The sequence below is a fragment of the Oncorhynchus kisutch genome, linkage group LG18 (assembly GCF_002021735.2).
Source record: "Oncorhynchus kisutch isolate 150728-3 linkage group LG18, Okis_V2, whole genome shotgun sequence".
NCBI lineage: Eukaryota > Metazoa > Chordata > Actinopteri > Salmoniformes > Salmonidae > Oncorhynchus > Oncorhynchus kisutch.
The window spans coordinates 60,729,425-60,752,313 of NC_034191.2; the positions used below are offsets into that span (position 1 = coordinate 60,729,425).

The window sequence follows — 22,889 nt, forward strand, 5'->3', positions numbered from 1 at the left end:
ATAATCCTCACTCCTAATGGACAGAACTTGGTGTACCAGAATTTTCCATTCACTCCCAAGAGGCACAGATGGGGAACAATTCAACCACTGAGGAAAGTGTGGGTTGGTTCGTTTCTTTAAGAACTGGCTACATCCGTTGTCATACTGTGAGACCTCCTGGAGGAGAAACACTGTGGCTGAACTGTGGAAGCTCACGTTCTGAGTTCTACAAGACTTGCACAATTACTGTGCAGGAATTACATGTGAGGATGCCTTTACTTAAAATCGACTGAACTCTTCAGTGACTTTACTCTCCTGTGTAACCGACCACCCTTCACAGACAGAAAGTTTGGTGAGTTGAAACATTGACATTCTATCTGATTAAAGTTTGAGGACACTCCTTTATCCCCTCCAACCAACCCAGTGAGGACTGAGCACCATCCAGACAGTTGTTTTAATGGTTGTATCGTAATACATATTACTAATCAGAAAAATAAATAAAGACAGGAATCTGATCATCTGATTCGATTTGTCCATTTAATGGCAACATGATTTGAGTAAACAGTACACAGGTGAAGTGTGTCCAGGGAATACAATAGAAGAACGTGTCCTGATCTAATAGCCTGTGTCTGAAATGGCACCCTATTCTCTATATAGTGCACTACTTTTGACAAGGGCCCATAGGGTTCGGATCAAAAGCTGTGCACTATATAGGGAATAGTGTGCCATCTCAGACACAGACATAGTCACACACATATCAGTAAGTATAGGACTGGTACTGCATGTCCCATTAAGTTAGACTATGGTTCTAATACGAAGCGGTAGGTTATCCAACCCGTGCTCTTTCTTTCAACAGTTTTGTACATTTATAGGGGTGAAAAATAAGAACAATTTCATAATCACTACAATATTTACACAGTAATTCAGTGGTGCTATCCACATTCTCGTTAAACTTTCTTTAGGATACATACATATACATTTACATAGTAGTCATACTCGTAGTTCTGCATAGTGCTTTCCTCCAGTAGCATTCCAATACTGTAACTTCACACGGTTGTGCTGAACTAATGGGGCTAAGCATTGTTACGCGTCAGGTAGCGCCACTCCCACACAGCACTCGATGATTCATCTAGTGTAAAACAAGGTGGTTCTAAGTGGACCTAACCACTAAACAGTCTAGGCTTGACCTTCAGAAAAAGTATACATACTGTACACTTAGAAAAAAGGGTTCCAAAAGGGTTTGTCAGCTGTCCCCCGTAGGAGAACCCGTTTGGTTCCAACTAGAACCATTTGCTGTTCCAACTAGAACCCGTTCTGCATGGATCCCAAAAGGGTTCTACCTTGAACCAAAAAAGGGTTCTTCAAAGGGTTCTCCTATTGGGACCTTTTTTTCAAAAAATGTATAGAAACCATGTGTACCTTTTTGTAAACAAAAAGGCTGTGTCTGCTATAACCATAAGAAAGCAGCTCTGCCATAAAGGAACTATCCCTTTAAATGTGATGTTGAAGGTATTTTTTTACAAGGCCTTAAAGTCTACTTAATTAAATAAGGGAAAGGAATGACTATTTATAGAGCTAGTAGAGACTTCACCATATACACAGTCCATTCCCAACCATGAACTGAAACCAGATTTAAGATGACGTCATCGTCCCCCCCTCTCACTACAACCCTACAACAACACAACCAACCTTTCTACAACATGTAAGCATCCGAGTTGCTTGGCAACCCTCAGAAAGTATTGTATTGCCTTAGGTTTTAACACGTCACGCACAGCAAGGACAATTATGGTTTGTTTATGTGGGTTATTGCAAACAATCATCTGGTTCTGTGTTCATAAAAACTCTCGTCATCACACGACTAGGCTTCGTTTATATAGCTACACAAACAAAGATGTACACTAGTTTACTGCTTTGGTGGTAGAATAATGAAGGCCAGCACTTCTGTTTGACTTACAATTTATGTTTTGACATTTTCCTTCCGTAACTCTTCTTCTTCAATTCGTCTTTCATTTTCTTTACACACAGGCAGTTCCCTCAGGCAGCTTTGGATCCAGTAGCAGGATTGGACAAAACTCAATTACTCTGTCGTTGTGAAACACCCACCCTCTACAGCCTTCCATCCAATCGGGGGGGGGGGGGGGGGGGGGGGGGGGTATGGGGAGGGCGTGCGATGTTAGATGACTGAGGGTTGAAAGTTGAGGCTAGATCATATAGATGGAGAGGGTGTTCTGTAAGTAGGTGACTGAGGGTTGAGGTTGTAGGGAGGAATGAGAGTTGAGGCTAGGTCCTATAGCCTCAACTCTCAAATATAGTATTAGTCACTATGGTAGCTTTAGTAACTAGGGCCTATAGTTACTATAGTTACTATAGGACAGATCATGGAGAGGGTGTTCCGTATGATTGAGAGGCTGTAGGTTGACTGAGAGGTGAGGCTGTAGGTTGACTGAGGTTTGAGGCTAGGTCTGTTAGCTAATCTGCGTAGATGATGAATCCAGAGAAGGTGCTGTACTTGTTGTTGTTGCCCCCGTGGGCCTTGCCCCCGTCCAGTTTGATGTAGACCTCGTCTCCAGGCTCCAGATGCAGCACGGCACTGTTACTGGCATAATCATAGTTCTGGTCAGCGTCCTGGGCTATGGCACTGGCTCGAACCTAGAGGGTTGGAGACATGTTTACATAGTTAGTTCATGTATTTAATTAGTTAACACTGGCTCCAACCCACAAGGGAATGGAGTAATGGGTACAGTTAGCACTGTCTCGAACCTAGAGGGGAATGTATGGAGACACAGTTTGTTATCATGAACACATGGCATTGGCTCAAACCTACAGGGTAATGGAGACAGGTGTATATAGTTAACTGCCATAAACTCACTGTGGCACTGGCTCAAGCCCAGAGGAGAATAGCCATGTTGATATGCAATATGCCTTTCTTAATTTCCCTTGAGTGGATAATTAAAGTCGTATTGAATGGAATAGAATCAGCACCTTAACCCAAGGTTTCTCATTGGAGTCCCATAACAGGTTCTCCACCCCGAAGGTTGCCAGACTAGCAATGTTTCAGTTATCACTTAACTTCAAATATTGTGTGGAATTGACACTAACAAGTTTGCTTAATTTTTTTACAAGAACATTATCTTTAGTTTCATAAATGTTTAATGCAAATTACATTAAAGATTCCTTTTATGTCAGTATGCAACTTAATTGAATTGCCTTCTGGGGAGTTTTTATACAACATGTGTACATAATCTAATGTTTATGACTCCAAATTGCAGTACTGTAGTGGACTGCTCACTCTTCTAAAAACAACATATTAGAGTCATAGGGTAGGACTTGGTCTTGCTTCCGATGTAGATTATAAAGAAGAGGCGATCACTGTTTCAGCCCCATGGACAGCTCCAATACACAATAGGCCTACCCGGACACCAGAGGCTTGTCAGGAAGATTTCAAAATCAGGGAGAGCCTTGAATTCTGCATTCTGACCACAACCATTGCTAAAACAACTATTTGAGCGAGATAACAAAATACCACAATGAATTAAAACCACCAATAAAAACATTATATCAACATCACATAGAGAAAGGGGATGGTAGACTTCCATATGAAGGATAGGCCTAAGCCCAATTAGCTACACCTATCCAGACCTGTCATCAACCAGAAATTGTTTGGCAATATCGCCCTAATTAGCCTAATCATCAGTCTTCATTGATTGATGAACATGAATATCATTACGATCTAGAAAGTGAAACATAGCAGGGAATTGTGGGCTGTTGTTTATTCAAATTAGTCTCCTCAGACACCTTTTGTAAGGTGTAACATGAGACTGTAAATGAGGGAATTTGCTATAAATCCACTGTTTGCATAACACTATTTTGATGTTCTGTGTGTGAAGATTCAAATGGAGAACAACCTTTAAATGCCACTAAAGGCATGCACAGCAAGCCCTGTTAATTCACTATAATAAAATGATGAATAGCATCTGAATGATTTAAGACGACTTTATTTTAAAACCATACTGTAAACGCTCGTGCCTAAAGGCATATTTTAGTGTAATCCAAATGATTTTAATTATCTGAGTGAGTGAATAAATAAAGAATTAATTGTATTATTTGTAATTGTTTATTTCTGCTTTAGCTCACGCTTGACCTCTACTAGTCCTCAGCTCAGCATGCTGTTTTCAAACACTGGATGTGACAATAAAAACAAAACACAGAGCCTCTTGGCAGAGTCTTAATTTTTTTTCTTTTTTCTTTTTTTTACACACCAAAAGTACAATTTTTGCTTCATATGAACCTGTCTGTCTGTGCTGCGAACTGATTGGCCCGTACTGTAGCTGTGTTGTGCAGAATGAGCTCCGGGCTTCAGCCTAAGTGGCTGCCTGGTCGCCCGGTACACCGAGCGCAGTAGCCGTTGACAGGGAGATGCGCATGGCGAAGCGGGTTCTGTGAGTCGAGGAGACTCACAGTGGCTTGGTGACACGGGATGTCCCGAGGGAATAGGGATTAGATGTGCTCTCTGACAGCAGCTAGTATTATGAGCAGATTCTGTCAATTCTGATCGTTGAAGCACTGTTGAAAAAGGAGATAAAATATGATTTGTAGCCATATACAGTGTGAGTAACAATATATTGCTAAATCTACATATTCTAATTATATGATGATTAAGGATTTTATTATAATAATAACAATAACAATAATGCTTTTTGTATAAAAAAAATATGATAGGCCTATTTTTTTTTTTTTTTAAACTTGTAATGAAAATAATAAAAGATTGTTAGGATGATCTTCTATCAGATTTAGCATAATGTAATCAAGTCAAAAAGACAGGAAAGGGAATAATACATGTTATTATTTGGCCTTTAAAAAAACTTTTCGAATTGGTGTGAAAAGTAAAATAGAGATTTGTTTCGTTTCGTTAAACTCAATCATTCAGTCTTAGGAAAAAATGTAATGTCAAACTAATGTCAACTCATTAACCCAATTAGTGTTGAAAATGTATTATGATAACAATGGACAATCTTTGCCGCAATTTTTTTCCCGTTTGCATCAATTACACCCAACACCGGGCATCTTCAATCAAGCATCCACACGCCTCCTGTCAGCGCGCACACGGGCATGACTGAGGAAGTTCAACGCAATGTTTGAGTGGGTAAAAGTGTCACTTTCGTTTTATTGTCGCCTGGCTTTAGCCAAAAGGCTACTATATATGCTGGAGTGATTATTTAAATAGAAACATTCATACATGCGTAAAACTGACTTCAGCTACACTCATGAAATAAGCTAATAGCATTCTATTTATCATGTTGAGCATTGTCTGTTTTAATGGTTTATGCATTTGGTCACTTTTCGGTTCCTACTTATTTTCCCATGAAACAAAAAAGAGATCACTCGAACGCCAGTTCAGTGACAAGTGACAAAGGTTGAAACATTATATTTGCCAATAAACACACAAAGGCTACAACAATATGTGCCTCAGTGTGTGCGTAATTCTTTGTGCACCGGTCCATACCTGATTGTTTTTGCAGAGATCTGCCCACATGCTGGTTCCGTCCCCTCCCCGCATCAGGACGTGATAAGTGAAGAAGTATATCCCAGGTATGGAGCAGGTAAACTTCCCGGTTGTGGGGTCGTAATGGTTCCCCAGATTAGTGACCACGTCGTCGAATTTCAGCACCTCGTAGCCCTCGTGCTGTTTTTTAAGGCCTGCGTAAAACGCGATTTTGGGAACGGTGCTGTACGTAGCCGCGCTGATAGCCCCCGCCGCGGCATTGGGTCCCGGTGGACCCGGTAGTCCAGGCCGTCCCGGTTCCCCCTTCTCCCCGGGTGGCCCCATCGGACCGGGCGGGCCCTGATCACCTGGGATGCCTCTGGGTCCGGCCTTCCCCGGGCGGCCCGGTTCCCCTTTCGGACCTGTTATAAAAGTTGGTAAAGACTGCATGAGGCTGTTGTCCGCTCGCACCGTGTCTGCCGTAGCGGTCGGTGACTTGGTTCCATATGGATCACATACCATCCTGCAGGTTCCCAGCATCTCATAGTGCGCTGAAGTTCCAGCGGAGTTAACCAGAACTGGGATCAGAATCACCAGCACTAACACCATGACGACTCCAAGCACTCCAGCCGCTATTAGCCGCTTCCTGCCGACCAGTCTCGTCAGCGCAGGGCGATCCTCTTGTCTGCTTTTGGGTGAAATCTTGGTGGTTGATGAGGTACGCTTTTAAAAAGAAAAAAATATACAGCCAATATTGGTTTGTTGGTAAGTTAATGGTAATGAACTTTTTTTTGGGCCAAGCCCCCTGCGCGTCTGTTTTTTTTCTTCTTTCCGCTCTTTACTTTTTGTGCTGATGTTTGCTTATTTAAGTCTCACCGAATCGGAAAGTTCAGCCCTTTTCCTGGCTGCTCGCGCTTTAAGTCGTCAGTGCTTAAAAAAACACTGTCTTCAGCATCTGTGAGGTGGCGGCTGTACTTTAAAGCCCTGCTGTAAGCAGCCACGTGTGGACGCGTAGCACACAAAAAACACTTCGGTGGGAGAACGCACTCCTTCCTCTCCTTTATTCTCCAACGATCCACAGCTTATATCCAAAGCCAACTGGTCTAAAAGTCTACCACTGTATACACAGTCCAGAGTTTGTTAAAGAATAGCAGCATATCAGGTGTAAGCACGACTCTATAAACCGTTGGTAATGTCATTAAGCCCTGTGTGGAGAGCGGAGTGCCTCTGATCAGAGCGCGTAGCTTACAGAGTTGTATGCGCAGTACTCTGCACTGCACAGAGAGAGAAGAAAAAACAGAGAGGGAGGGCAAGATAGTGCACCGTCTTAAAAAAGATGGAAATATAGTGCAGAGTAACACCACCCATTCCTTTATCTTGATATCTCGCTCGGTCCAAAACTCAGACTTGGCATCACTAGGAGGAGGAGGAGAGGCTTGGAGGGATGCAATCAGGCCTTGGACAAAGATGGCATTAATCACTGCTATAGAGGATATAAATGTTTCAAGCTTAGACACATTGGATTATTTTACTTTCGCGTTTACTCAGGGCTATGTGGCAACATCTCTATGTGTTTCTTTAGACTACAATCAATACAGCACTTATGATTGACACGTAAACATGATTATTACATGGTTACATTCCTGTAACTCAAACTAGGACATCAGGAGCCACGAGGAGGCAATCGCTGGTCGCGGACTCTTATGTTCTTTAAATCAAACCATGGTTCCGGGTTATTATACCGCCCAAAAAAATCCAATATTATTGAGACCACTTAGTTGATACATTAAACAAGTCCCTGACAAGGAGCTTCGAAGGTAACAGGGCAATCATTATAATGACACTTCTGTCAATATCATAACAGCAGAAGATAAATTATAGCACATTGCTGTGGTAAGCACAAACTATATCCTAATGTAGCTTATTGCTGCTTGGCCCTGGTATCCAAGGTAAATATGAGGTACACATTTGAACAGTTTAGGTGATATTCTTTACGCTCCTTTCACATGTTCAACAGGTTGTTACCACAAACACGATTGCTGTGTTGCACTTGGATGTGCGCAAAGCCCTTTACACTGCGCACTCTTCTGTGTGCAGACGGCAGGTCATAAGGATAGCGATTTGCTAGATGCATAAAAGCAGCACGTCCTGTCTGAAGAGCTTTGACGTAACGCTGGGACCAAAAAAGGTGGCTGTGACAATATTTCACTGTTTAAGGCCACCCAAGACCGATTTTGCACACGCACACACACGTTCTCTGGTACTCATATTCTATAGATTGGCATGGTCTGGGTGGCATAGGTGCCTGTAGGCACCAAATCGGCCATATGCCATCCACAACTCTTCACCCATTAAGGTGGCATAGAGCAGGTTCCCTAGCCAATCAGGTCTACCCTAACACACACTGGACCCTATAAATCACCCAGTGAAAATCAATGGCCTTGGTTAGCTGGGGACCTATTGTGTCCTTGAGGCCGTGAGATGAATTGAGAAGAAGGAACGAAGGAATAACATCTGTTTAAAGGAAGGAGTAGCAGAAAGGAAATAAAAACCAGCTTAAAAAACAAAACATTGAGGTAATGACTTTTACCAAAATCAAAGAGGGGGCCAGAATCAAATCTATTCCAATGCAGCATTGTGAAGTTTTAGCTTAAAACAACAATAGTTGGAAAAGGTCATAGATTCATTGTTGTCGTTGACTGATCCACCGTTCGTATAATGATGCATTTCCCTTGACGAGCTCCATTTCTCAGGCCAGTCCTCCCATTCTAATGGAGGCTGACAACACAATTGAACCGCTGTAGAGAATGGGTCAGGTTGCCATTATTCTAGATCCACAAATAGATGGATTGGTTCTAAACTCTCAGACAGTAATGAATTGCCAATACCTTTTGCAAAGTTTAAAAACCACACCCTGTTTTGGAATTGTAATTGTTCAGATTTTTTGAGGGATCAGATTAAACCCTCTGGCCAGACTGAAGGAGTAGGAGGAAGGAAGAGCATAACAACCAGAAAGTATTGTATAGTGAAGAGAAGGATGGAGGAGGAAGAGCATAGAGGGCATTGTCGTACGTTGGAAAGCGTGACGAATCCATCTGCACTGTTGGTTGAGGGACAAGCGTTGTGTAGAAGTGATGCCACCAGTTAGAAGACAATGGGGCAGAGAGAGAAGATAGGCTATGGATGAACACAGGGGACAGAGTGATGAGATGTTTGGATAAGGAGAAGAGGATGATTTACTGGTGTTAATGAGGAACGGAGAGAAGGTAGCGTAGACAGTGTTTGGAGGCAGGTATGAGAGACATCGAGAGTAGCACTGAGGAGGAATGGGTAAGGGGTATGCTGGCACGATGGGGCGAGGTGAGGGGTGTGTGTGTGTGAGAGCAGAGGGGGTGTGTGGATGCGTGTCAGGTCTCCAGCTCCATCTTCTGAGTTGTTGCGTCGGCTCTAAGAGATGGACAGATGTGCCCGCTGTGCTTGTGAGCGTGGTGTGTGAACGAGCAGGACAGGCAGCCCCACAGCGGCCAACTGACACACACGCCCATCCACACCCGCACGCACGCACACACACACACACACACCATCCTAAGAGTCATCAGCTGGTTACCAGGAGACACCGCTGAAAGGTCAGTTCTAAGGAGATCTCATCGCCTCCCTCCACCCGCCGTCATGACAACAGGGGAGGTGTGTGTGTGTGTGTGTGTGTGTAGGACAGGTGTGTGAGGCGTGACATGGTCGTCTTAGGGTGTGTGAACTCCATGACTGACCTGCTGCGTGTCCACAAGTTCAGTGTTTAACTCTCCTAGAAACCACACCCATCGGGGTTATCAAAGTTATACAGCAGATTTGGACCAAAATCTAAACTCAAACCAAATGGATTGCTTTATTTAAAATATTGAAAACAGAACACATGTAACGTACAGTATATTGTGGCATCTGGCGCATGGCTTGATAAAAGCATAACAAAAGGAGTACATTCTTTTCATTGACATTATTAAGCTGAAATGTTAAGGACAGCTGTCAGGAAGCGTGCGTTTCCGAGGCACGTTTAAAAATAACACTTTCAGTAAAGACTCAGGCTATCAATGGCTATTCTATGGCTTGTCCCAGAAAGTTGCAGACGTATTTCAAAGTCACTTGACAAAATGGAACAATCAAAATACTCCAGTATCTCCAGGTCATTGAAAAGACTTGGACAACGGTTTTACAAAGTGGATTATGACCGAGCACCGTACCAGACTATAGTGGATTGCAACGTTAGGACGCCATATTGTTTCAGTGTTATGTCCCATATGACTGATATCTTGAGGTACATGGCCACCCCATTGTTTAAAGCTACTTGTTATCCTTTATAAAAATGAGCTCTGGGGGCATTTTGGCCACTGCTGGCTCCCATAGCTCGTAGACAGCGAACATGTACAATTGACCACAAGAGACAGTGAGGATACATATCCCTGTGTTAGAAAACAAGACTAAGAAGAGCAAATGCAGGAAAAGGTAACAGTCAGTGACTTTATACCCCTCTACTCCCCTCGAGGGCAGGATACTACAGATGCAGTTAAGACCCTTTAAAGCCGTCTAAAATCCCTCCATCCACTCGGGCTGCAGCGGCTGCCTTTACACAACCTGTCTCACTACAGTGGAGACAAGGAGTCACCAGGGAGTGCTGGAGGGGTCGGATATGAACATCTCCAAATGGCCTACTCCTCTCTCCTCACCCTCCCTCATCCCCTTTCTCCAAAATGGCCTGCTCTCCTCCCTAAACCCCCCCCCCCCCCCCCCCCCCCCCCCCCCACACTCTCCTCCCTCACCCGGCGTCCCTCCCCTCACCCCCTCGTCTCGCTCGCTCTCTGGTAAGCTGGATCAAATCAAATGCGGGGTGAAGCTAATGCCGTCTCTCTGGTGGTTACTCTACAAGGCGTTTTGTGTCGGCAGATAGCTACACAAATTAGCATTGTTTCACAATAGTCTCCCCCACCAGGACAAGCTAATTCAGTTACTGTGGGACCACAGGGGCCAGAGCCCGTCAACCTGTGTAACGACTTCACCACTACACATATGGCTTGGGAAATGATTTATCTTCCAAATTAAGTTAAGAAACAAATTGCTGATGGTTTAAAATCACACTGTCTGAGAAAAGTTAATAAAATACACTTTATGAATTGATTTGAAGAGGATGGGTTGACTGAATCAGTCCTTTGGTCTGCTTAAAAGGGTGCTGTAATAAAATGGGCCTCTGTGGCAGTTAAAGATGCATGGTGGACTGCCATTAACACTAGCGTGACATCCTGAACATAGAGCAGTATAAAATGTAGTTCTGTGTTCCTCTGATAAATACATAAAAAGGGGGCAAACAAGCAGTCAGCTCCTCCTCCTCCTCCTCCTCCTCCTCTTCATCCTTCTCATCCTCCTCTCCCTCATTTGTTTTTGGCGGCCAGGGGCTTGCGGCTGATCTTTTTGGTCTTGTCGTTGTTCTTCTTCGGAGGCTCGGGGTTGGCCTGCATGTGGCGGCCGTACAGACTGTGGTAGGAGAAGAAACAACAGGGATTTTTTTGTTACTTACTCTACGTATGCATTCATGCACAGCCACACTGAATCTCAGCTCAACATCTCTTGTCCTGACTATTCTCCTCATGTATCATCAAACATGTACAGTATTTAATTCAACCTCTTATTAGTCTAACAATTAATTAAACGTTATTACAGCATTTATACCCATTTTTAATAAACAGGGCTAAATAAATAGGACATAATCAAAAGAGATGAAAGAGAGAGAGAGAAATGGGGAAACACTATCTATGTGAGGCTAAACAGCCCCAGTTGGGGATTATCCTGCAGAAGAACAGGGAATACACAGAGACAATTATCTTAGAACTGGGCCGCTCTGGCTAGGGAGAAAAAGAGAGGGAAGGGAAGAGGGAGGAACAGTCCTTTCCAGTCCACTGCTCTTTCACTCTCTGTAAGGGAGAGCCACCCATGGGGCTGAGCAAAGTGACAGAGGGCGAGAGAGAGAGAGAGAGAGAGAGAGAAGAGAGGGAAAGAGTGCAGAAGATAGAGAAAGAGGGATACATAGAGAGGGGTAGTGGGGGCATGAGAAGAACAAGGAACGGAGGCCATCGATGAAAAGATAGAGGTTGTAAACAACTGTCTGGAGAGAGGTAAAGAGGAGAGGAGGAAAAAGGAGGAACGGTAAAGAGCAGGTTGATGGACAGGAGACAGCTGAGTGCACGTTACTGCCTGGTCTGCAACCCACTTGTTGAGGGTAAATGAAGAGTGCCATTTCAGAAATAGTTATAATTGCAGATTAGGAAAATGTCAAGAGTCTGATTAGCTTTATGGAAGAAGTTCAATTCTAATACAGAAATTTGAGATATAGCCATGCAGAGCTTCTCACACACACACACACACACAAAGGTGTTGACTGACTCTCACGCTGCATAAATCAAACACATTTTTCATTAATAATGTAGATAGTTAATATTTCACTTTTGACAGAGCGATATTTTTACTGTCTATCAGCATAAACAAAATTCTGTTGCGGCTTCTTGCTCTAACTAACCCCTACTGTGAGGGTTAACACAGTAACCATCTGGATGACGGACACCCCCCCCCCCCCCCCCCACACACACACACCATCAAATAGAACACCAAGATGTTGGTTTAAGTGTGGCCAAACTCAACTATGGATAGTGCACTTTTAAAAAAAAATGTTTTTTTTAAATGATGGTTTGTCAACATGTCATTCCATTGAATTTCCTTCCTACTACTTATCCATAAAGTATCTACAAATCAAAAATGGAGTCTAGATTCTGTCATCCCGTCTGTCACTGTGTGATGGAAGAACCTGGAATCTTCTAGCTCTACAGACACATCCCTCTGTGTTTGGCCCAGTGTCAGACCCCCCTCCTGGGGCTTGGAAGCGGTTGTCCCCCCCCCCCTTCCTCCAGAGCTGCTGCCCAGCCAGGCGTGGTGCTTTGGCCCAGGAGAAGGGGGTTGGCTGGGGGCTAGGAGCCACTCCGCTGGCCCCTGGGGGCCCCCAGTGTCTGGAAGAACCAGGGTCCTAAGAGATATAGTTCTCTTTCTACTTCGACATCCAAACCATTTCGCTACCATGACCAAGAGCAGGGCCAGAAACCATTGGAATCACATGGCCTCTGCTGTTTTACTGGTATATTACTCAACTAATAGAGAAATCAGGTAAGAATGAGAGAGAGAGAGAAACACACACACACGAGGAAAAGAGGCATGTGTTTGAGTATATAAGAGAGCAGGGATCTAGCGGAACGGAGAAGGGGGGGGGGGGTGACTGATGGAGGGAGCTGCTTAAAAGAGCGGGTTTACTCATTTTGTCAATAACATGCAGTGGGGCGCAGCACTCAGTAGTGTCATAACAAGCCACTGTGTTTCTGCATAATTGTAGCTCTCGCCCCACTGATGGATGATTTAGAGGAAGGGGATGCAGAGAGGAAGAGAAAACAATCCATTGTGTCATGAAGAAAAAATCAATCTGAGGAGAATAATACCCCCAAATGAATGATGGAGTGTTTTGGATCAAGGGAGTCACTAAAGAGGAGGGATAGGAACTGTATGAACAATTGCTAGGGTGTAGGCCAGGGCAATATGATAAAGATGTGTTTGGAAATGTAGTACACTAATTATAGTGAACAAAAATATAAAGTGTTGGTCCCATGTTTCATGAGCTGAAATAAAAAGATCCCAGTAACTTTCCACACGCATAAAAAGCTTATTTCTCTCCAACTTTGTGCACAAATGTGCTTACATCCCTCTTAGTGAGAATTTCTCCTTTGCCACGATAATCCAGCCACCTGCCAGATGTGGCATATAAAGAAGCTGGGGGAAAAAAGCAGCAGGTTCATTACATAGGTGCACCTTGTGCTGGGTACAAAAGGCCACTCTAAAATGTACAATTGTCACAACACAATGACACAAATGTCTCAAATTTTGGAGGGAGCATGCAATTGGCATGTTGACTGCTGTTGCCAGATAATTTAATGTTAATTTCTCTACCATAAGCCACCTTCATCATTTTAGAGAAATTGGCAGTACGTCCAAACGGCCTTAAAACCGCAGACGATTTGTAACCACACCAGGCCAGAACCTCCACATCCGGTTTCTTCACCTGCAGGATCGTCTAAGACCAGCCACACGGACAGATGATAAAACTGGAGTACTTGTCTGTAATAAAGCCCTTTTGTGGGGAAAAACAAATTATGATTGGCTGGGCCTGGCTCCCCTGTGGTTGGGCCTACGCCCTCCCAGGCCCACCCATGGCAGCGCCCCTGCCCAATCACGTGAAACCATAGATTAGGGCCTAATGAATGTATTTAAAATTGACACATTTCCTTATATGAACTGTAACACAGTAAAATCTTTGACATTTTTGCATTTATATTTTTGTTCAGTATATTTTGAAACCCAAAGATGACCCCAAGTTAAAACACATACAGTAACACTAGTAACATTTCATTTGAAAGCATACTAATGCCTACATTGGGTTGTTATAAACATGACTTAAAGCTTGATATAATATATCATGAACGTTGACAACATCATATCGTCTCATTGGCGTTCTCGGCATTACATCTAGTATGAAGCACGATAGGTTGAAACCTCGCAGGGTTTGCAAGACTACATCAGGTCTTACAAATGTCATTGGAAACGTTGCAAGGTTTCACAAAAAAAATGTCATTTTCAGTCTCGAATGTCCTCGTATAGGCTCTCTGTTACCAGGATGACTGTTATGGTCTGGAGGTCATACAGTGTAACATAGTTGATGTAGCCTGGCTGTGTGTGTTGTTGTTGGGAGTCATCTGAAGGAGTGGTAGAGTTGGTTTATTCCCCATCGAGACATGCAGATAGAGGCTGATCAGACCGGGGCTTGTCAGAAGGATCAGTGTTGACAGAAACACGTATACAGACACACAACACTGTTTTAGGAGTTAATTGGTCTTGTTTTACATTGGTCTGATGAGGTGGAGAGAGGTGAGAGGTGGAGGGGAGGAAAGGGGAGAGGAAGCTGCGGTGGGATCAACAAAGCATTCCTCCTCCCCCCGGCCATCCCGCCCTCTCGCTCTCCCCCACCCTCCTTTCAACCCCCCTTTTCCCTCCATCCATCAATCCCCAGCCCCCTCTCTCCCGCTCTCTTTCTGACAGTCTCAGAGGAATGACATGGCAGAGGAACATGAGTGGAATACTGAGGAACCACGAGGAAGATGTGGGGGAGGGGGTAGACACGGGGGAGAAAAGAGGGAGACACAGCAAAATATATGCTCTATCATGCCACCTGAACAGCATGCTATTGTTTCTCTGCTCTGGGCTAGAGAGCCGCTTTCCCGAGGGCATCCCGCGGGCCCCGACAGAGAGCATTGCGGCAAAGTCTACATTTTTCATGCTGCGCAGCGGGAGTGGGCGGTCAGACAGACAACTTTGGGATGAAAATATTTCTTCGCGCCACAGATGATTTCGAACGGTTGTCTTTCTGTTTGTTATGTGTTAACTATTGTATTAAAGCACCTCTGTCGTACTATTCACACACTCTCATAGGATAATTCTGCCTCAAGTTCAGTAACCTACCTCTCCTCTATTGTTGGAGCGTGTGAGGTCAAATGCAGCTATGCGTGGTCTCACTTAAATAGCCTGTCTTTCCATGGAAATGAACTTCTAAATATAATAGGCTGGGTTAGGCTCCGACATTGACTGGAAATCAATGTTGATAACACATGTATTTATGTCTACCTGCTCCTATCAAAGTTATGCAAGAATATTTCGAAAAGGTATTTTGTTTTGTCGGCTATTCGTTATCTAGTGTGTTAAAATCCCCTCTGTCGCAATATTCACCAAATCAAATAACCAAATTCTTGCTGATTTACGTTCAGCAGCCTACCATTATTAGATTTGGTTGGGCGTGCGAGATCAAGTACGCCTATGTTTGGTCTCAATTAAATAGCCTGTAGACTAGGTTATATGGGCGTTGAAGCACGGTGCAGTTGCCCTTAACTTCCTAAATATGATAGGCTGATTTAGACTCCGACTGGAAATAAATACTGATAAGACATGTATTTTACTCTGCTTGCAAATCATCCTGCTCTGAATAATCATCCAGTTATGCAAAATGTAGCTCAAGTCAATTAAGTATCCACTCTCCTTTATAACTAGGTCTACCCAATTGGATGACATAGCCCAATAAATACCGATATAATGGGCCACGTGAGAGGACTCCCAAGTGGTGCAGTGGTCTAAGACACTGCATCACAGAGCTAGCTGTGCCACTAGAGATCCTGGTTTGAGTCCAGGCTCTGTCGCATCCGGCCGCGACCGGGAGACCCATGGGGCAGCACACAATTGGCTCAGCGTCGTCTGGGTTAGGGGAGGGTTTGGCCGGCCGGGATGATCTTGTCGCATTGCGCTCTAGCGACTCCTGTGGCGGGCAGGGCACAATGCACGCTGACATGGTCGCCAGGTGCACAGCGTTTCCTCGGACACATTGGTGCGGCTGCCTTCCGGGTTAAGCGGGCGTTGTGACCTTCGCCTTTCCCGAGTCCGTACGAGAGTTGCAGCAATGGGACCAGACTAACTGGGGAGAATTTTCTTACAAAAAATCTCTAGTTCTTGAACCTATTTCTTGGGCTATTTTTGATCTTGATGGCAAAATGGCTGGGACCGTGGCTGCAAAACGAACAGCGGCACATAGCGAATTTTTTTTAAAATTTAGGTGTAAGAGCAAAATCTACTGAGCTAAAATCTGGAATTGCTTTAAGATGGTCAAAAAATTTATAATTTAGCCATTTGATTTTGAAATTTAGGACACCTGCATGTATAATTAATTTTTTGCCGAAACATTGAATTATACCTAAACTGCTAAAGCCCATAGAAACGCATTGAATAACATGTCCATAAATTGCAAAAAAAAGACAGTAAAAAAATCTCTCAAAGGAACAAGGTTTTGAAGTGTCTGTCCTATATCTATGAGATATGAGAAAACTTCGATTCAATGTTTAGACCCAGGTTTTGGTCACGTTATTTATTTTTGGCACATTTAACGCCTTTTGCTATTTTGAGTCGGTATGGAGTTACCTTCAGATGACTGCTGTAAAGCTTGTGGATGTCGTAGAGCCAAACAACCGACACTGTAGTGTTTGTGGGAGTCATATTAGTTTGGTGCTCACACGGTTTTGGTTTTACAGACTATTTAATTACGATTTTCTTGTTTGGAACCTCGTGTGTAGAAAAAGGCCATTTATGGCATGTGCACAAACTTTATAATGGCGGAGAGACGGGATTGAGCTGCAGCCACTACAATAAACTAAGTCTCTAGGATAAATACATGGCGAGCTATTCAACATTCAAAATAAAGTGACCATGTGACGCACGGGTGCGTCACTCGACATTGGTTAGCCATGTTGGCAAAAATGTATGCCCAAGTCAAGAAAGCTTACCAGCAGTTTTATTCTCCTATTTTCTACTGTAGATCTGTCATTTAAAATTAGTCGATTCTGTTGTTGCTAGCAATATTCATAAAAATATTGGGGGCAAAAAGTAGACGTTCCATCCCATGGGAAAGTCTACAACGAGACTTCCCCTCTTCCTCCTTCTCTCCTGCTCCTCCATGTGCTCTGTCCTCCCACCCACCCCCCTCACTCAGTCAGAGTCTGTTGTTCACTGGAGAGGCCAGAGCCCAAGGGGAAGATGGGATATCCACAGAACTGCCCCCCCCCCCCTGCCACAAACACACATACATACATACATACAGCGCAAATCATTGAGGGCCGACTAGAGTCTTGTTACCACTGTACATGGGCAGCAGCAGCAGTTCTGTCTCTGCATAAACACAAAGATTTCCCATAGCATTGCAGTGAGTGGAGAGGGGACTGGACAGGACCCCTGTGAAGACTTAGGGCCATTAAAAGGGGGAGAGCAGCACAGAGAACTTAATGGGTCCTGGTGTGGTCTTAGAGACTCTTTATACAGCTTTTTCTATTTTACACGGCTTAAATAATCAAAGCACTTGCCAGTGTGTGTCCATAGGTTCTCTCTCTCTTGATAATTGTGCAGCACCTTGGGTCATTGATCTGATATCAGGTGTTCTGTATTAGAGCTGGGGGATATGGACAAAAAAAATAAACAATTGCAATAAATTGCCTAAATTGATGTGATAACAATAAATACACGATAAGTTTATTGCAATGTACACCAAAGTATTTATATTTTTTATTATCCTTTAAACTACTACTACCAGTTTGATAGTTATTGCCATCAATTGTCCCATTAACAAATCACACATATTAGCAAACTTAATCCATTATACATTTTGCTAGTTTAGGCTGCTTATTGTAAGGAACAATATCTGCAAAATGCCTATGATAAGTATGGTCAGTGTCGAAGATTTTCAGTTTATCGTCCCAGCTCTATCCTTTAACATCCTGTTCCACTTTAGATTTTTTTGTTGAATAATTTTTTAGGGGTCCTTTTTTACCCCTTTTTCTCCCCAATTTCATGATATCCAATTGGTAGTTAGTCTTGTCCCATCGCTGAAACCCCGTATGGATGCGGGAGAGGCGAAGGTCGAGAGCCATGCGTCCTATGAAACACGACCCTGCCAAGCCGCACTGCTTCTTGACACACTGATCACTTAACCCGGAAAACAACTGCGCCAATGTGTCGGAAGAAACACCGTACAACTGGCGACCATGTCAGCGTGCATTGTACCCGGCACACCACAAGGAGTCGCTAGAGTGCGATGGAACAAGGACATCCCGGCCTGCCAAACCCTCCCCTAACACGGACGATGCTGGGCCAATTGTGCGCCGCCTCATGGGTTTCCCGGTTGCGGCCGGCTGGCAACACGGCCTCCGGATCAAACCCGGGTCTTTTGTGATGCCTAAAGCACAGCAATGCAGTGCCTTAGACCACTGCGCCACTCGGGAGGCCATTCCATTTTCAGTTTTACAGTTATTTTATAGCATTACTATAGGTTTTACAGATGGAAATATGTGAGTGAAATCAAGATCTACCATTTCTATCAATTGCTATAGTTATAAGAAGTTAATTCAAACTCATATGGCGCCTAGAAATACATACAAACTCTTACTTTTGTCATTTAGCAGAAACTCTCATCCAGAGTGACTTACAGTCCAGTACATTCAACTAAGGTTAATAGGAGGGAAACAACCACATATCACAGTCAATGCAAATTTCCAAGTATACCTTTCTCTGTACTATGCATCGGAATCTGCATACCTCAGAGAAGACAGTATCTATAGGTCAGGTCAAATGGGGTGAGAGATCACTGGAGTCCCATCACTTCTCATTAGCCGGGCCTCGAGGACAGCTCTATAACACGGGCCCCTGAGTGGCCAGGGGCCTCCTACAGGTTATCAATCAAACGCCTCATTAAAAGGACAAACATACAGGGGCCTCGTCTCTCTAGCTTTGCTCTCTCTCTTCCCCACTCTCTCCCTCTCCTTTTTTCTCTCAGTTCCCGTAATGAATGGAGACAAGGGGCCAATCGAGGGCCCCAAACAGCACGATTGAGGCCCCTGTGAGGAAGAAAAATCAGAGAAATCAATGATGTAACAATAACACAAATTAGCCTCTGTACAACATGCATTATTAACGAAGTAGCCATCCACTTCTATGGCACAAATACAGTCCAACAACCTCATATACACAGTAGTAGGCCTGCACTAATTGTCTAGAATGATACACGACTCTTGAGGATCTACATTAGGGTCATTGGAATTATCATTTCTCTCAGGGGTATACGCATTACAATACATTGGTGCTATGAGTTGTGTAAAAGCAGAGGTAGAATATCCCAAATTGTTCTTACCCTCGTTGGTGCCACACATAGGCATAGCAGTGGGCTGGTCAGTCAGCAACAATAGACTGTTCGATCATCCTTAAGGTTACAGCTAACGATGTGGGCAGGCAGGGAGGAGAGTAAGAGTGGAAGGAAGATCTGTCATAGGCTGGGAGCACAGCTCGTTTGTCATGCGTCTTAATTATTGTCATTTAGTCTCATCGAGCCTCCCCATGGATTTCCTGTGGCCTTGTCACTATGGATTTAGGCTGAGGCAGGGAGCTGGACAGTTTATTCTATCCCTGTGGTTTGTGGTTATATACCATAACAGGGTCTGATGTACTGTGGTTATACACTATACAGGGTCTGTATAGTGTAGGACAGTATGGAAAACGATCTGCAATCTGCCACTACAAGACAATAACACGCCAGGTCTTCACTGTCCTCCTCCGCACGTTGTCATCTTTCTTCACAGAAGAGAAGTGTTTTTCTTTCTAATGGGAAAACTCTAGATCTGTGAGTATACAGTCGATTTTGGACATTCAGGTTTCAACTATCACTGACTGCTTCAGTCCGTACTGAGATTGACAAAGTTTACTTACAGCGCAACAGCCATTTCACCAGCCTCATACACCGACAGCTGCACTACTAGCTCCAGACACATACTAGTCACAGAGGGAGTAAAGACCCAAATGGCAGCCGTACCCAGTAGCCAGTGGGCCCCTGTCCACCCATGTCAGAGAGGCGGGCATATTCATTAATGCATGAATATAATTAGTTCGGAGGATGAAAGTCTGAAAACTCTTCTGAGCACATTCAGCAGAATTAACGAACTAGGGCTAGCTAGCCATGCAGAATCGCCTGATAAAATATGCTAAGGTAAAGTGTGTGTGTGTGTTGGGGGAGGGGATGTTAGTTAGCTACACCAGAGAGAAGCTTAGTGCAAAGGATTTTCCTCCCCTCTCCTACTGTGCCGTTATGACACTAATGTGTTAGTTGAATTCAGAGTCATCAACACATGATAACATCATCTATCACCTTGCCTCTCTCATTGTACTTTCTGAGGTCGGACTCAAAATAAAACTCAAAAGTCCTACAAAGATAACAACTCCACAGAGGTCTATGGTTTAAAAACACATCATTTTAAATATCACGTGACTGACACGGCCATTGCCCTATGGTCAAAGGTAGTGCATTACATAGGGTACCATTTAGATGGCAGACTCAGCGGGTGGGTTTGTAAAGTGCTGAGCACCTGTGTCTAGACCAGACAAACCCTGATTGGTTCCTAATGATCCGAATGCCCACACAGCATTGAGGAGAACACTTCCTAATAGGTTTAAAGTAATTTTTAACTGATACACCTAGAGCCTATTTAGCTTCAGTCTCTGGCTGAAGCCAGCAGTAGTAGTTTCACAGCAGGTGTGTGTGTGTGTGTGTGTGTACCTGTCATGCATATTTCATACGGAGCTTGTTAACTTGACAGAAATAATTGGCAGCCGGACTGGTGGACTGACAGATAGACAGACAGACAGCGGCGAAGGGAAAGCCATGGCATAATCATAAAGCATTAACACATGTTAAACTCAAATTCTGCTCCCTCACACACAACAGATTTCTCTCGCTCCGTTTCTCGCTCTTCTCTTAATGATTGCTGATAAGAGAGGGTGGCTAGCGTTCGTCACTGCACAGCTGTCCAGAGCTGACTGAGAAATGAAAACACAATTAAGACAACACACACACACACACACACACACACACACACACACACACACTTAATTTGAAGAACTAAGAAGGACGAAGGGAAGAGAGGAGAGCGGGCACTACTTAACAGTCCATACCCTCCTCCTTAAAACACACGCTCCTAAACGGATGAGTATAATGGTGCTGCACTATGGTTTGGGGCTTCAGAAAACCACAGAAGACTGAAGACACAGCAATTTCTGGATACTATTGACAACACCGAGAGAAAGCAGTGATCGTGATAGAAGAGACCTTAGTGGGGTGAAGGTAGGGTTGAACTATACTCATGCAGAATGTCTAATGCTCTATAGTGTAGTACCAACTGCAATGGATTCTTTGTTCAAGAGGACATACCAAGAAGTACAACATTTTCTGCCATGCGTTGCATTGAAAAGCACACTGGTACTCTTATCCCTGAGCAAGCAATGAAAGTAAACTCCATGACATGTTAGGGAGTAAACTGATGTAGAGAGAAGGGAAGAGGGAGAAAGAGAGCTAGATGGAGGCAGAGTAAGAGAAGGGAAATGGGAATGAGAGAAGGAGGAATAGAGAATGAGTCTTGAGTAGTGGTGGCTGAAGGACACTGAGGAAAGTGAGAAGGAGGCTGCTGTGCGTATGAATCCTTCGGAGACCAGACACAACCCGGAGGTCTGTTAACGCCTGTCTAATGTGAGATAACCGTTACCCCCCCCCCCCCCCACACACACACAAGACCTGGGTTCAAAGACATGCATATTTAATTATTAGTTACTTAAAAACTTATTTTCTGTGTATTTTCAAATAATGTGCCCAAATCAGGTAATTCAATTTGAAGTATTTGAAAGTATTTTCAAATTACTTCCTATAAATACTTTTTTCCAAATACCACACAGACATTGGTTCAAAACATTTGGGAGCATTTAAATATTTTCTATTTGAAAATACACTGTGTATTTAAATATTTTCAAATACATGCCAACACATTTCAAGTGTATTTCCAAATATATTCCAATATTCAACTACTACCTTCAAAATGTCTTTGAAAGTAATTTCAAAACCCTAAATAGAATTTGAACCCAGGTCTGACTGACACACACACACGGAAGGGGACCAGTAAAGTGAAAGTACACTAATAACACCATCCCCCACAAAGTCTGCACCTCGTTAACACACTAACAGAGAATGAGGATCACATTGTCTGAATAGCCTATTTAAAATCCACCTCACAGTGATTTCACATAGAGTGCTACAGCACACCATGTCCACGACAAGCATAACCCATGTAACAACTGAGTAGACTCAGAGACAAAACCTATTCACTCCTAGCTAATGAGTCATTTAAAAAACCTTTTAACACAAAAAAGCTAGAATGGCATCTCAATAAATTGTGGAAGACTTGCGACTACGGGAACTTCTGCAAGCAAATGCTTATTTTCTCTCTTGGAGAAATGCATTTTCCACTTTACAGAAGAGGACGTAAGCTGACTGACAAGGAAGGAAGAAACATTGCCGCATCTTTGCCAGCTCATAATAGATTTAGGCCTAGAGGCCTTGAATTCTGTACCAAGGAGAACACTAAAAACTTAGGCACAGTTGAGGTACTTTATACAAATACAAAACACTATATAATACAAAATATTAGCAGGAACAATCATCGATCGTGACACTTGCAATAGGTCCCCTGCAATACCAAATAAAAATGCCAGTATCAAAATCTGACCGTGACGTTTCCAACAGCACATTCACCACCACTTTTGTCTTGATGAATCAGCGAATCGATGAGGAAATATAAAGATGACTTATGAGACAGATAAAGCGAGAGGTCTAGTATAATCTCAGCGGCAGGGACGCCGGTTTGACTTGGCCTGTCTGAGTAGTGATTTATGG

The 22,889-nt window shown here is 43.6% G+C and overlaps 2 protein-coding genes across 3 annotated transcripts in view; both read right to left on the bottom strand.

The window, feature by feature from the left end:
- Positions 1-502: 502 nt before the first annotated feature.
- On the bottom strand, positions 503-6,805 carry c1ql3a (complement component 1, q subcomponent-like 3a). Its single transcript, XM_020508756.2, has 2 exons — positions 5,483-6,805; positions 503-2,628 (listed from the first exon to the last, which is right to left on the bottom strand). The coding sequence occupies exons 1-2, from the start codon at positions 6,068-6,070 to the stop codon at positions 2,449-2,451; spliced, it is 768 nt and encodes a 255-aa protein (XP_020364345.1). The 5' UTR covers positions 6,071-6,805; the 3' UTR covers positions 503-2,448.
- A 2,515-nt stretch (positions 6,806-9,320) lies between these two features.
- Positions 9,321-22,889, bottom strand: part of rsu1 (Ras suppressor protein 1) — a 33,592-nt gene continuing 20,023 nt past the window's right edge. Inside the window, exon 9 of one of the 2 annotated variants that reach the window (XM_031796410.1) lies at positions 9,321-10,981. In XM_031796410.1, the coding sequence (XP_031652270.1) occupies positions 10,879-10,981 (103 nt within the window). In that variant the 3' untranslated portion in view covers positions 9,321-10,878. The remainder of the gene's footprint in view (positions 10,982-22,889) is intronic. The other variant, XM_031796411.1, reaches the window with a different exon arrangement.

What these genes read in the sequence shown, in the direction of transcription:
- c1ql3a (XM_020508756.2), bottom strand. Translation starts at nt 6,070, where the DNA reads ATGGTGTTAGTGCTGGTGATTCTGATCCCAGTTCTGGTTAACTCCGCT. An exon ending in ATCTCTGCAAAAACAATCAG is followed by an intron (nt 2,629 to 5,482) that starts GTATGGACCGGT and finishes CCAACCCTCTAG; the next exon opens with GTTCGAGCCAGTGCCATAGC.